At 38.5% G+C, this 15,010-nt stretch overlaps 1 protein-coding gene across 6 annotated transcripts in view; it reads left to right on the top strand.

The window, feature by feature from the left end:
• The window catches only part of LOC122988543, a 155,503-nt gene that overhangs the window by 62,626 nt on the left and 77,867 nt on the right, over positions 1–15,010 (top strand). The window contains exon 4 of one of the 6 annotated variants that reach the window (XM_044360918.1): positions 14,029–14,147. The exons of 3 other annotated variants lie outside the window; for them this stretch is intronic. In XM_044360918.1, coding sequence (XP_044216853.1) covers positions 14,141–14,147 — 7 coding nt within the window. In that variant the 5' untranslated portion in view covers positions 14,029–14,140. Of the gene's footprint in view, positions 1–10,849; positions 14,199–15,010 lie in introns of those variants that run through there. 2 more of the 6 variants (XM_044360914.1, XM_044360915.1) reach the window with 2 other exon arrangements.

The following is a 15,010-nucleotide window of genomic DNA, read 5'->3' as shown; positions in this document are numbered from 1 at the left end:
CATGAACATGAAATTTCAGCAATACTGTGGACAAAGATGTCTGGGCTTTTTTGGGGCTCATTAGGTTTTGTAAAAAACATAAATATAAGTATGCATAAATACAGAAACACTAAAATAAGTAATAAGAAAACACAGTGGAGGGACAAAGTACAATGGAATGAAATCATACATAGGACATACAGCAATATGGTTGTGTATTTATTTTTGTTCTGAATTTTGTTACTTTTAAAACTATGAATAAATAAGCTTTAATCTGTTATTAATTAATCAGTTGAAGAAAACAACATTTGTCCTCAGAAGTCAAGCAATAACAGTAAGTGGGATGATGTCTGAAATACACCATCCTAAAATTAATTTCAGATTTTTTCTCACCCTATAATTGGATCCTAATCAGCATTGGGGTTCAAGCTATTTTCCTAAGACCTCTTCATTTGATCATTATCTACAAAGCTGTTGTAGATATTATAGACCATATTCCTTTTACTCTGCCATACAATCTAAATGGATCTTGTTTCAAAGCCTCAAGGACAGTCTGTGATCAGCCTGACTAGATTGCACTTTCCTGCTTATCTTCATCTAGAGGGATGTCTGCAAACATCATAATGTAAAAATCAAAATAATGTTGTGCTGCGCAGGATACACTTAAAACACACTGTAGTTGATACCAAAGAAATTCTAAGAATTATGAAAAAATATTTTTAAAAAAACCTTGAGTGTTGCAAAACTGTCCTCAAAACCTGTACTTTATCAGTCATGAAAAGAAATCTTTCTACAGTATTTCATAAGAGTATATATCATATATAATTATATATATTATGATTTAAATATTTTTCATGGTGTATATATAATTTTATATTGCAATATTGATAGTTATCATAATATAGTACATTTTCTTTTTTAACTTTATGGGTTAAATAACGAGACAGTTGGAAAGGAGTAATTATACACATATCATGTATAGGTGTAAGACTATTAGAAACACAGGATTAGAAACACACAATACAGACACACAGAAGTGGACAAAGTTTTGATCCTACTCGGATCTTCACCAGGTCAGAATGTTGGTAAAACACACTCACATTTATACATTATGCACACCAATAGGCTGACAAGCTCTATGGACAGGTTGGATAGTTAACCATACCTGTCATCATAGAGCGTGTCAGCCTATTGGTGTGCGTGATGTATAAATATGGATGTGGTTTACAAACATTCTGACCTGGTGAAGATCCGAGTAGGATCGAAACATTGTCCAGATTAAACTTTTGTGGCCATGAGTAAGTGTGCAGGCGTTACCTTTTTTCATTAAAATAACCAGATGTTGTCGTTTTTTTTGGCTAAGTCAGAAAATTAATACTTTACAAATCTAGGTACATTGTTACATTGATGCAGAAATCATAAAATAATTAATCATAAAAATCCAATATTGCCATTAAGTCCTTCTCCTAGATTTACAACATTGCCAACAATAGCCTAATACAACCAAAGACAGAAATAAGACAGCTACCACAGTGTCAACAATATGGCAAGTTCTGACAAATGTATATTATCTCACAACCTTGTGTCCTAGAGATTATGTTTATGTACAACTACTTTACATCAGCAAATTATGTAGGAAAGGTAATGCTGTTGTATGCTGTCGTAATGCAAAGTAATTGGGAGAACTTGGGATTTAATATTATATAGATGTAAAAATCTAGGACACAGAATTGTGTGTCATGATATCAATACATCATCATATTTCCCAACCCTACTATCTATCTGTCTATCCACCCGTTTGCCTGTCTGTCAATCTATGTATGTTGTCTGTGGTAGTCCCTGTGTAGGCTTTGGAACTCTTTTTATTTTAAACCTGCAGTGTGGAACTTTTACATATAAATTAACTTCTGCTACGTTCAAGCTCATGCCAAACACAATGCTGATTAAATCTTACCACTGCAAGATCAATTTCTCTGTATTTCAAAGTATATAGAGTTTTTAAATCTGGTGTTGTGTTTGACATTCCCGCGCTGCACATGCTCTATGGCCAGAGCATGCGCACTACAAACTTAGGCCAGCTGTGTGGCTAACTAACCATGACTGTTTCTGACTGAAGTGTTGCTGTTGTGGGCTGACAATGACGCAATGCTTGCTGGATCATACAGTATGTTTGCAGGGGTGGAGTCAGTGCTGCATGAAGATTTCCACCAGCATGCAATAGTTTAGAGTCAAAGCTGAGCAGCTGCTTCTTACCTTTGACCCTAATCACATCACAGTCACCAAAATGAGAGTTTGCATTGGCCATTCTCATCATCCTCTTACTGTATAACAGTGTTCACTCAATGCCAGGCTTGAAATAGAAAGCCACTGGACTAGATGCAGAGTGGAAAAGCACTACAAATTCTCATATCCAGCTAAAAGCCTGCTTCTTCCCCACCTCACCTCACCTTTACTAGTGGCTGTACAATTAGCAACAACAGCCACTCACATGGTGTGTATGTACTGGGCCCAACATTAAGCCCTTGTTCTGTCTTGCATACTTGTCATATTTGGGCTTGTACTTACATTTTACATAACTTAATTGAGATTAACGTATACTGGGTACAAAAACAAAAGGATCTGCTTAAATTTCTCAACCACTAACATTACAAATGATCAACAGAAGCAACCAGTGCTTTGACATGTTATGGTAATCATGGTAGGGTGATCATGATAAATATCATAGTTATAGTACTATACTATATATACTATAGTTATAGTATAGTTAAATATCATATTTCACATTAAAGTAAGTGGAAAATGCAGAGGCCCAAGCAATTAGCCCAATTCAGCCCTTTAGTATCTTAGAATTATAGAGAGTGTCAGGCAGAAAATAATAAATGAAAATGGTCAACAATAAATGTCAGCAATAGCTAACATTGTCATTCTGGTATTATTGCTTGTTTTCTGGAGCCAAGCCAAGTTGAACATAGTTTAATAGCTGTGAAAGTGTTGAGTGGTTTGCTGGAATGAGCGACACTCTTTGCTTTTAGTTGAATATCAACAACCTGAATGTATGGCCTGATGGAAGGAGACAGAGCTACGTAGGAGCTTTGCCCTTGACCCAACTTCAGCATAATAATACTCCTCTACATGAGCTTTTCTTCTCCTTGTTTACACAAGAATCTTTTATGTTCCTCAGAGATTTTTCCTGCACACTTTGGTTTATTCTACAGATGTGCTGGACCATCAATTCCAGACAATATCTTCATCTTGTTTGAAGAGAAAGGGATGATCCACCTCAGTTTGGCATTACCTACGTCCATGGACTTCACATACTGCTGGGTAGCATGTGTGCTCTGTTCAGATAGATGTAATCAAGCATGATGGAGGAATCAGACAAATCAATTCAGAACAGAGTCTTAAAGGTGCAGTGTGTAGAATTTAGTCACATCTAGTGGAACAGACTTGGCAGAAATGGAATATAATATTCATAAGTGTATAATCACCTGAAAATAAGAATTGTTGGGTTTTTGTTACCTTAGAATGAGCCCTTTATATCTACATAGGAAGCTGATCTTTTTTCCACATAGGCCACCATGTTGCACCACCATGTTTCTACAGTAGCCCAGAACAGACAAACCAAACACTGTCTGTAGAGAGGGCCTTTTACATTTTCCGCAAGTTCCGTGGCCACCATACGTTCTCCAACATGTTTGGAAGGGGAGGCTGAGGGGTATTCAGTTGGTTGCAATCTTCAACCTCACCGCTAGATGCCACTAAATCTTACATACTGCACCTTCAAACTTATGAAATTTACAAACAATTACTTGCATACTGTGCATTTGTTTGGTTCGAAGTTTGTTTATGTGTACAGTATGTGCTGTATATTCTAGTTATTTTTTTACATCCAGGTTTTGTAATCCTTTGTACTAGTGCACTGTGACTGGGTAGTCATGGGACGTCATGGCGACTGTTTTTCAAATGTAGAAACTTTCCTTTTTATAAGGTCAACATTCATGGTTGTTTGGCTCCATAATCTTCCATAAAGCCAAAGCCAAAGTCCACTTCTGAAAATGGCTCATTAAGATTTTGATCAATCTTGTGCTTTCGGTGAGACAGACTTAGGAAATGCCATCAGAAAATTGCATTTCCCAATGACATTAGGCGCCCAGTTGACCATCCAATTCCATGTGTTTCTATTGAGATGTTAAGATCTGATATCATTTGGGTCAGAAAACCTGCTTTTTTCTCTAAGTGAGGCAATTAAATTTCCTTGATGGTCTCTGAGAGCACTTAGCTTAAGAGAATACACTTCGAAATCAAAAAGCTTTCAATCATCTCAAATCATATTTGGGAGAAATCTGCCCCCGAGTGTAGTGTCACATGCAATGCTATTGAGCATGTGACAGTCTGGTGCTGAGATAGGCGATGTTGGGAAAGGTTATTGTGCAACTCTCTGCGGGCTGTGCATTGGCTGCGACATGATGTTCGTCGAGTTACCATGTAGCTTCATATCAAAGACAGGACAAGAGAGGCTAAATTTATGTGAGGAGCGGTCTTTCAGATTGAGACAGAATATATCAATGAATATAAATTTGAAGAGAAGGCGCTTTAGTTAATAAAGGTGAAAATAAGCAAAGGGGCTATCTAGCAAATCTGAAATGCATTACTTCATTCTCTGTTACTACCTGTTCACTGGTTTACCATTCTGCTCTATTTTATGACAGCTAATTAGGCCAGTTTTATAACCAGGTTTACTTAACTCTGTCATACAAGGATAAATTACCATTTTGCACTTCTCACTTAATCATTTTAATTACCACAGGCAATTTATCAGGCTGTCTTCAGGGTATGAATAATTGGAAAGATTATTAGTTGAGAGTACATATCAGGAAATACAGTGCATATTGTACTGTATGTAAGACTATATAGTATATTTTGAGACTGAAGTTAATATGGAATATGACATTTTATTATAATACTCATTGCATTTTTTCATATCCTTGTTTTATAGTTGATAACTTGTTAGTCAAATGTGATGCAATGCAAACTGAACTGCAGTTATTTACAGAGTCTGTCCACACTTACAGAGATCAGCGAAAGACAGAAGGCTCGCTGTTATGCAGGTTTACACATTTTAATGCTTGTGTGCTTTGGGAGTGTGTTTGGGAGGGGCTGGCCCTTTACTGACTTTGTCCTGACATTCATTCCCACACTATATCAGCAGTGAAAGAGGGATGCATCAGACACCCCCTCCACACAGATCAAAGAGGGTGTGCCATGCCGCTGTGGGTTTACTTGAGAGACTACCAACATGAAAATACCACATCCCAGTCCTCAGTGGGGGGCCGGTCTGTAATTGTGTCTTGTCAGACCTCCAAAGTCCCTCTCACAGCTTCGTACCTGACATTTTCCTCCAATGAATTTATTTTTCATTCTTTGGTATTTTGGCAGCAGTGCCACTTGTGACCAAATTTAGCTCTTCTCTCCCACCATGTGTACTGCGAGCCAATGATAAAAGTGTGTGAAAATGCAGTACTAATGAAAAGAGGACATTAACCCCCATCAAGAAAAGGTCACATTAAAGAACTGATGAACGGGCACATGCAACAGTATTGTATTAGTTCATAGTTCACTTCAATATGGAGAACAGCTATATCAGTTCAAACTTGCCGTAAAGCCATAGATTGTGATCTACCAATACCAAAAAGCGCATTTGTGTCACCAAACATTAAAACTCAATACTGCAGATTCTCCCTTAAATTGCATCAAGAAGCATAAAATATGACACAATCATATAATGAAGTGCAAGAAGGCACTGTTCAGTTTGCAGTGTACAAGAACCTCACAATTCATTCATCCAATTTGTTGCTTGTGAACTGCGCAACATGGCTCATACCAATTATTATAAGACTTTTTTCTAAGTCATGGTTGGGTTTAGAGTTAGGCGGTATTTAGTAGCAAAGATTACAGGATACCCTGACTCTTGTTGAAATGTGTTCAGAAAGAATGCACTGCATTCAAAACATCAGAAAGACCAGGGGCCACATGCATAAGACTCTAGATTCATGACTAAAACTGTGTGTACACACAAAGAGAAATATGCATACGCATTCTTTTCATCAGATTTATAAAGCTCTGCGTATGCATGGTTCTGGTTTATAAATCTCAATCATTGAGGAACTGGGTGCACATGCACGAGCCTCATTTCCTCTCCCACAATTAGCCATAAATGGATGAAGACACGCCCCAAACCAGCCATTTTCATATGAGTTTGTTGCCTGCTCCACCAGTCTGTACAGGAAAGAAGTGCTGTTTCCCTGAATGTGTTGCACAAGCGAGATTCTGCAATAGCAGAACAGCTGTCATTACGTGTGACCATTACACACGGCTGTGTGGCTCTTCATAGCATCCATATCATTAATTCATCACATGGACTGTAAACCATTGTCAGCAGTGACATCTCATACCTCATATCAGTACGCATCATTTATGCATCTGGCCCCCGATGTTTCTGTTGAGTTTTGCGATTAGATTCAAGCTGAGCTGTCGGTGCATATGTTGCTAGCTAGCTCACAGCTACAGTACAGTTGGTATATGTTGTGTAATGTGAGGCCAAAATTTGCTTAGTGTTCACCTTCAGTGAACACCACAGTCAGGTTGAGAAGGTTAGCTAAATGGGAATACTGATATAACTTGCAGACATTTTAATGCATGAATGTTTGTATTCCACTCATTTGATTTATTTTTTTTCCCCATTCTCTGTGTGAATGCCCTCTTCCCTCTATAATGCAGTCCTTATAAATGCTAACTCTACTGTTGACCTTAACCAAGTGATAATTACTGTAATTATCAATACGATGGTTGCACATAGTGTAACTAGCTGCTTCTTTTAACTCATTACATTACAGTATTCCCTCCAAAAACAGGGCCTAAATGCAGCCTTTTCACTATCATTAATTGCTGAAAGACTTCTCAGTGGTATTGGGTGACAACTTAGTAAGCTTTGAAATAAATCTGCTGCTTTATTTGATGTCATGTAGAGAGAGTGTTGCACAATAATAGAGTTCTATAAGGCCTTACAAATTAGTAGTAACTGCTTAATTTAGTCAGCCTATTCATTTATACAGCAACAAAATTTACACTAACTACATGAACAAAAAATGTACAATATATTTACCCGGCAGTGCCAATAAAATGATTAGTTCAACACAATCACATACTGTGGGTTGTCGCAGACTGTTCAGTCCTACACCTCTGACTTAGTGCTCCTTGAAATCTCTCTGTGCTAACATGCTGTATGTTACTGAGAGCACTGAAGATTAGCATATGACATGACAGATTACATTAAATCATGTCTGCGCCGTACTTTATGACATTAGCCTCTTAGCCCAGGCATACAGATGCATGCAAATGCTCCCCCAAACCCTCTTATTTAAATCTGCTGCATGACAAGGCACCTTTGATATGATTATTAGTCATCTAAGCGACTTGACTTCACCCTCATCAGATAGGAGATGTCAGCGAAGGTGAGAAATGATGGCCACTTTGAACACGAACCTTGACAGGCTGCAGTGAAACACTGAAAAGCAGACGACTGACTGAAAATGTTATTGAACAAAGGATGTCCACATGGAGAGATTTTTCTTACTCCGTACTCGCATGAATTTCCTCATAAAATGTTTTGAATATCATCCATAACAGAAGCCTTGCTGTTTTTCCTCAAATTTCATAAAAGAAGAAAGTTGTTTAGAATGTGGTTGTTCTTTTCATGCTGTCCAACTCATTAGTAACAGAAGTCAGTCTGTCTCAATCATAACTGCTGCCCAGATGGCTCTCCAATCTGCCCCATGTAAAGAGTGAATCATCATAATCACACATAATTTGCTGTTTAACACATGCCTTTTGCTTCAATTTTTTTTAAATTATACACTACAGTAATACATAAATCAGGCTCTTCCTTTTTTAGATCCTGAAGCTACACCATGATTGTGAGTTATCACAGTCTGCAATCTTGATATATCAACCTCATTCCAATTGTCAGTCACATCAAGTGTTTGCATATAGTGATGCCCACAGTCTCCTACTCTTTGGGGAGGTATAGGGATTGTAGATACTTCTCTCCAATTATTCCCAGTGTCATCGGAGAAGCCCCCAACACCACTCGAGTGTCTTGTCTGCTCTGTGGTCTTTAATCTTAATTATAAAGCTATCATTACAGCATGAACCCTGGGCTGCCAACAGTGGAGCCCTGGGCTCATCTGCTCTGAATCAATCAAACTAAGTTCTGCTCTGGAGGACTTTTTCTCTTTTTTTCAATCAGGTCATTTTGATTCTCCCTTATCTCATTTTCATAATTATGCTTGTCCCTTCTCTAATGGAGTGAAAATGCTCTACCTCCAGAAGCTTTACACGGTCAAGTCTGAATATTTCAACTGTGTTGCAACCTTGAACGTCTGACCTTGCTACAGAACTTGGTGACAATAACTGTTCTTATTTTTATGTAGCAAGCAGAACTTCAGTGAGTAATGCAAAAGATGAGAATTTGTTCCCCTGCAGAGCTTGTTAATAAAGGCTTGTTAATAGCAGGATGAGACAAGAACAAAATAACTTCAGCAGTTTATTGTGTATGAAAAGGTGTTATATATGAAGTTATGTGCGTTATGTCTGCGAAACGCCCTCATTCACAGTGAAATTGTCAGCTTCTGCTGTAAATCAAGGCAGTAAAATTGGATGACAGAGAGAAAGTTGGCAGCAGCCAATGACAAATTCTCTCTATCTCAAAGGCAGCTGACATCTTCAAGCTGTGATCAAGTGGAATGATCAAAGGCATTCAGTACTCCACTGGGAAGTACAGTGTGTGTGTGTGTGTGTGTGGGGGGGGGGGGGGGTGATGGGTGTCCAGAGGTATTGCCAAGACATCAGTATATACATCATCTTTGTTTGTTTTGACTTTTGTATTCATGGTCAAAATTGTAATTACCATGAAGAAGAAAATTGAGTTTTATTGATTTTTTTTTTTAGTGGTGACAGCGTCCTCTGTATTACTGTTTTCAAGGGGGGTGAATTTTTGGTTCAGACTGACAGTGTGGTTATTTTAATATGATTGGTGCAATATCTGTGCAGGCCAGCATTAAAAATAGTTTATAATATTACTACAGTTCCAATGGCCACACATGGGGACTGATGTTTTCAGCCATTGTTTAGTCCCATCTGTGATTTGAGCACTCCCTGCATTACTTTGAGTGGTGATTCGAATCGGGAAAATTACTAAGAGCTGAGTTTACATGACTACCCGTTGCTGTGAGTTTTGACATTCATGTCATAAACCATGACCACTACCTTCTCCTTTCTAAACTTAGCACAAAAAGTAAGGAAATTTGTGTTTGGTAGATTATTTCTTTGTTGTAACAATGCTTCTTGACAACAAATCTTATACCGTTGGAAAGCCTGTTTATTTCCCTTTTGAATGGTGCCAAATTTGTAAGGAACATGCATTTGTGGGATGAGCAGCAGAACTGAGTATGTGGGTTGCGCCCATGAAAAATTTGCCAAATCTTCTCTGCCAATGCCAAACAGCTTATTCTGCCATTGACTCTTATTTGGTGTTTGGTGGATTGGATGATTGAAGTTTGAAGAAACAAGACATATTGGCAATTTAACAATTTATTCATTTAACAAATAGGAGCCTCAGTAGCGTGTGGAAGAACCATGCACAGCCACAACAGCCTGGAACCTCCTCCTCATACTGGTCACCAGCCTGGTCACACACTGCTGTGGGATGGCATCCCATTCTTCAACCAGCATTTGTTGCAAGTCAGCCAATGTGGTTGTGTTGGTCACGAACAGCACGCCCAAGCTGATCCCACAAGTGTTCAATGTGGTTGAGGTCAGGACTGCTGGTAGACCATTCCATCCTCTCCACTCCCAAATTCTGGAGGTAGTCTCTGATAAACCCCGCTCTGTGGGAGCGAGCATTGTCATCTTGGAGGATAGAGTTGGGTCCCAGGCTGTGGAGATATGGGATTGCCACTGATTGCAGAATCTCATCTCAATATCTCTCTGCATTGAGATTGCCTCCAATGATGACAAGCCTCGTTTTTCCAGTGAGGGAGATGCCACCCCACACCATCACACTGCCTCCACCAAAAGATGTTACTCTATCGGTGCAGCAATCAGCATAGCGTTCTCTGCGTCTTCTCCACACTTTGACCCTACGATCCAACTGCTGTAGGCAGAATCTGGGCTCATCACTGAACATAACGTTCCTGTTGCCGACACCAGCACAAACGGGCCTGACGGTGAAGGGTAGTCATGGCAGGCCTCCTGGCAGCCCTATGAGACTGGAGATTGGCTGTGTGCAGGGAATGGTCTTCTTCGGGTGTCGTCTTCTTGGGATGCCCACTTCGCAGCCTGTCTCTGACATCCCCCATTGTATGGAACTTGGCCATCACTTTGGAGATGGTACAAGGGCTCACTCCAAATAATGCCGCAACTTGGTTTTGTGGAACACCAGCTTGAAGTTGCCCTATCGCAGAGGCCCTATCCAGATCAGTCAAACGTGGCATGCCGATTCTTGGAGCAGACACCTACTGACCACTGTAGCAGGGCCCATGCTCACAGGTGCTGCCAATCAGGCACCTGATTGACAGCACCTGGGGGTATCAGAAGCTCAAAACAAGAGTCAATAGCAACAGCAAAATATGCTGTTTGGCATTGGCAGAGAAGATCTGGCAAATTTTTCATGGGCGCAACCCACATAGTCAGCTCTGCTGCTCATCCCACAAATGCATGTTCCTTACAAATGTGGCACCATAAACAGGCTTTCCAATTGTATAAGATTTATTGCCAAGAAGCATTTTTACAACAAAGAAATAATCTACCAAACACAAATTTCCTTACTTTTTTTTTAAGTTTATGATGTCAGATGAATACAATACTGAGTAGGAGCTGCCAATGACTTGGCATGTGTTGAAATAACATGAATGTAAAGTTATGAATAGTGGGAATCACTGCAGGCAAGACTAACTAGCTTTCTTTTTCAGAATGGAAGCTAGTTAGAAAAGCTTGAAAGCAACATTTTTGCTTGTGGTTTGTCAACAACACACCCATGCAAATGCTTGAAGCTTGGATATTGTCCAAAAACCGTTACATTGTTCAATGCACAATGAAAAAGTGTGCATGAGAGCCGCAATGTCATTATAGTTTGTTGTTCCTTACACAATAAAATGTGGAGAACTCAAATTTAAGTTTAGAAAAAAAAGATTATTCTGTTAAGAAGGTTGCTATAGGTGTAAGACTCTTAACTGGATGATTTCTAGTAAATGTTGAATTTAGTATAAATATAAAGAACAGGAAATAATCTGTTCTTCAGAAAGTATGCATAATTCTTTATCAGCAGCACCTATCAGCATCTCCTGTTTCTAGTGATAATTCAATATAAATACTATATCCCAATATAGAACCACACTTAAACAGATAGTCAGTAAACTTATGAAATTTGGGTCAGTGGAAAACTGAAAGGAAATCTCACACAAAGACAACCTGTAAGTCACATCATTCATCATTAAAGATGATGAAACAGATCAAAGGGTAGATGAATTGAGCCTTTTAACTTTCAACAGGCAGCGCAGGTATGGTATTGCTTTTCTCTGTCCATGCCACCTAGTCATAGCACAAAGAGAAAAGAGCCTGACAAGTGAGCATAAGACAGAGAAGATTATGTTGAGTTCAGAGGTCACATTTCTTTAATGCGCAAACCCTCTAAAATACCTTTTATTGCTGCCTGTGAGAAAGCGAAAGCCTTACTTTAATGCGATAGAACGGAGCTCCTCATTGGCTTTAAAATATGCAAAGAAGTACATGCTAACATTAACCACTGCCTACATTATTTATCCTCCTGAAAAGTGTTTTATCAGCACTAGGCCTGCTTTACTTTACTTTTAAATATTCAAATTAAAGGGGAACTAAAATATCTCCCCTGCAAGAAAGCAGGACCCTTTTACATTTGATTTTGAAATTAAGCTCACAATTCTCATATGTTTGGTTAAAAATGGTTTGGTTTATTGCAAATTCTGTGGAGCTAGAACTTTTAAAGGAATTGCCGGAGGCCTAGCTACCCACAATGATCAATCATTTTTCTCTATGTGGCTCACATACATTCAAGAACCGACGATTGCTCAAGTTCTGCTCACTATCCCATGTTCACACATTAGGTTTTGACCCCAAAAAAGCTCAAAATGATGTTGAATGACAAAATAAAATACCTTAAAATGTCCATTTTTTGCACCATATAAATAACAAAACACTCAATAACTAGTCAGCCACACAGTTATACTGTAATATGTGAAATTCAAGAATACTCTGTGATGCAAGGACAGTATTTCATAGGTTTAGTTCCACTTTAAGCAACAACTTTAATTCCACTTCAAAATGTTTGTTAAACTTGAAAATCAACTTGAAAATGCTCTAATAGGAATGGAATGAGTGAGAAAGTTTCTTGAACAAAATATGTATTTGAAAGTGACACCATGAGGTCATAAACTAATTTATTAATCTCTTGCAAGTTACTTTGTGTCCATTTCTCTTTGGTCCTTTCTTTCCCTGATGTGGACTTTATTTACATGGCAGGAGGTTTTAGAGGGAGAGGGAAAAGCTTTTACTGCAGTTTACATTGGCCATGTATCATTGGGCTTACTAAAAACTGAAGCACTGTTCCTTGCTTTTTAGCACTCAATCTTTCCCCAGCTCTTTATTCCCTAACACCCATCACAAATTTGGTCTGGTATGTGACTGCTAATTTATCCTTTCAATGTATGATATCCTGTCATCTCCTCATTTGTCCCTGAGTGTTTCTAATCTGAGATAATCCCAGTCAAATCCTTTGATTGTGTGTTTGGACCTGATCCATCTCTAAAGAAGCAATTTAATGGGCTTCATGGCACTTGGTGTAAAGTCATTTATCTAGTGGATTGGATGTGAATGCTTGTTTTAATAAGTGCTCTTCATGAATAGTAGGAGACGTGCCATTTAATTAGGCAGAGTGTAGACCTATCCCATCTCCACAACTTCTCCAGGGTTTTCTTTTTTCTTTTTGGGGAGGAGGGGTGGGGTTGAGTATTGTTAGAGAAAGTCTTCAGATTTTGCATCTCTATAAAGAAAAGAGTGTGATCTTGTGGTTTTGTCAGTAATTCTAAGTAGGGTTATAAACAATATAAACACTGATAGCAATAGAACATTTCCTCAATAAGTATATTTTGAGTTACATTACAACACTGCTAAAGTTCTAACAACCAACTGAACCAAACTTATGGCAGCTGTTTAGGAATGGGCAATTTATCAAAAGGGTTGGTTCAGTTAGCTAAACACACTGCTGTTTTTGGTATCAAAAGCCACATTTACCGATCAAAGTTCATAGTAATTTTTTTTTGATTTCACACAGATGCCATTAAAAGCAGCCTTCTCATTTCTAGCCAATGACTGTGGATTTTGTCAGTTGTCGGTAGCTGATTTTATTAGCCATAGTTAGCAAGTGTTAGCTGGGAAACTTGTGATTGATATTTGTACTCAGTCAAAATGCAGAACGATGTGCGGGGAAATTCCAAAACCTGTTAGTCATTTCCCAGCAGTGAGCATACAGGATGGCTTGTTGCAACACAGTGTTGTTCATAGGAAAGCAGTGATCTTCTATTACATGCTCCTCCTTCAAATGAAACCAACCTAATACACAACAAAATGATGCAAGTGGAAGTGGAAATTAAAAAGAATCTACCTTTGCACTATTGTACAGTCATCTGTTTCTCACCGACAACATCTATATTTAGATGTATTGACAGAGAGTGCACCACATCCACTGGAGGGTTTTTTGTTTTTTTTTTCTTCATTTGGTTTCCTGTTCTGACGTGTCCCAGTGCGCAGCTGTGATTGGGTGCTCGCTGTTACAACTTCCTCAAAAACAAAAACAGAGCGATCAGCTGAGAGTGAGCAGAGCTGTAGAAAGTGCAGATATATATCGTAAATCTCTGTTTTGACATAGTAATCTCTCTCTACATGTTCATATAACCTCAGCGCGAGAAAACAGAGGAATGTTGACAGGAAGTGGAGGAAACTGCTTGTATCTGGAAACACTTAGAAGTGAACACAAGAAGTCGTCTCTCAGGAGTGAAAAGAAGAGTGAAATATGAGCAGTGAGTACCAGCCACTGTCTTCAGCAGAATCCTGCAAAAGTTTATTCATAGGTATGTATTTTGTCCTAAATAGTTAGCTGCCATTTCATGAGGAGCATATACTATGCTTTGGAGTTGATTTGTTCACACATTTCATGGTAGAAATCTTTTTTATTTTTCAATCTGGAAATGTCCACTTTCTCTGTAACCCAGATGTTACCATACTGAGACCAGAACCTGTATTTATCAAACATCTCAGAATCACTCTTAGGAAAGTTAAACTTCAGACTAAAAACACTCCCACTGAAGAGGACTGAAGAGTTAGTTGTGAAACCTCCTACACTTACTTTCAGCAGGAGTATGACAAATCCTGGGAAAGAGAGAGAGCAGTTTGAAATATTAGAAAGTGGTTGAATATGAAATACAGAAAGTAGCAACTTCTTTATATGTCGGCTTCATGAGTACAATCACATATTTATAGCTATAGCTTATCTAGGTCATACAGTATATGCAAAAGTATGATTCCAAGATTGATAAATAGCTTAAATGTCATAAAGATATTTACAGATAAGTCATTTGTATGGTAGGTCCTATTGGCCCGAATATTAAACAATATTTCTTTCTGGAAATAAAGTTTTAAAAAGTGGGAAATTAGTTAAAAATAAGTGAAAATGAGTCAATCACCTCCCAATGTCTGTAAAGCTGAAAGAGAACAGGGCCCAAATCATCTGTCAAGTTGGCAAGAATGACTGGTGTCACAGATGATGAGCACCTCAAAAAGACCAAAAGACCGAAAAGTCTGAAAAATGCACACTGCCAGAGCAAATCATTCTGACCACTTCCAAGAGCATGACAGGAGAGAGTGTTAGTATGTGACTGATAGA

Source organism: Thunnus albacares, chromosome 9 (assembly GCF_914725855.1).
Source record: "Thunnus albacares chromosome 9, fThuAlb1.1, whole genome shotgun sequence".
NCBI lineage: Eukaryota > Metazoa > Chordata > Actinopteri > Scombriformes > Scombridae > Thunnus > Thunnus albacares.
This window is presented reverse-complemented; position numbering and strand designations above follow the sequence as displayed.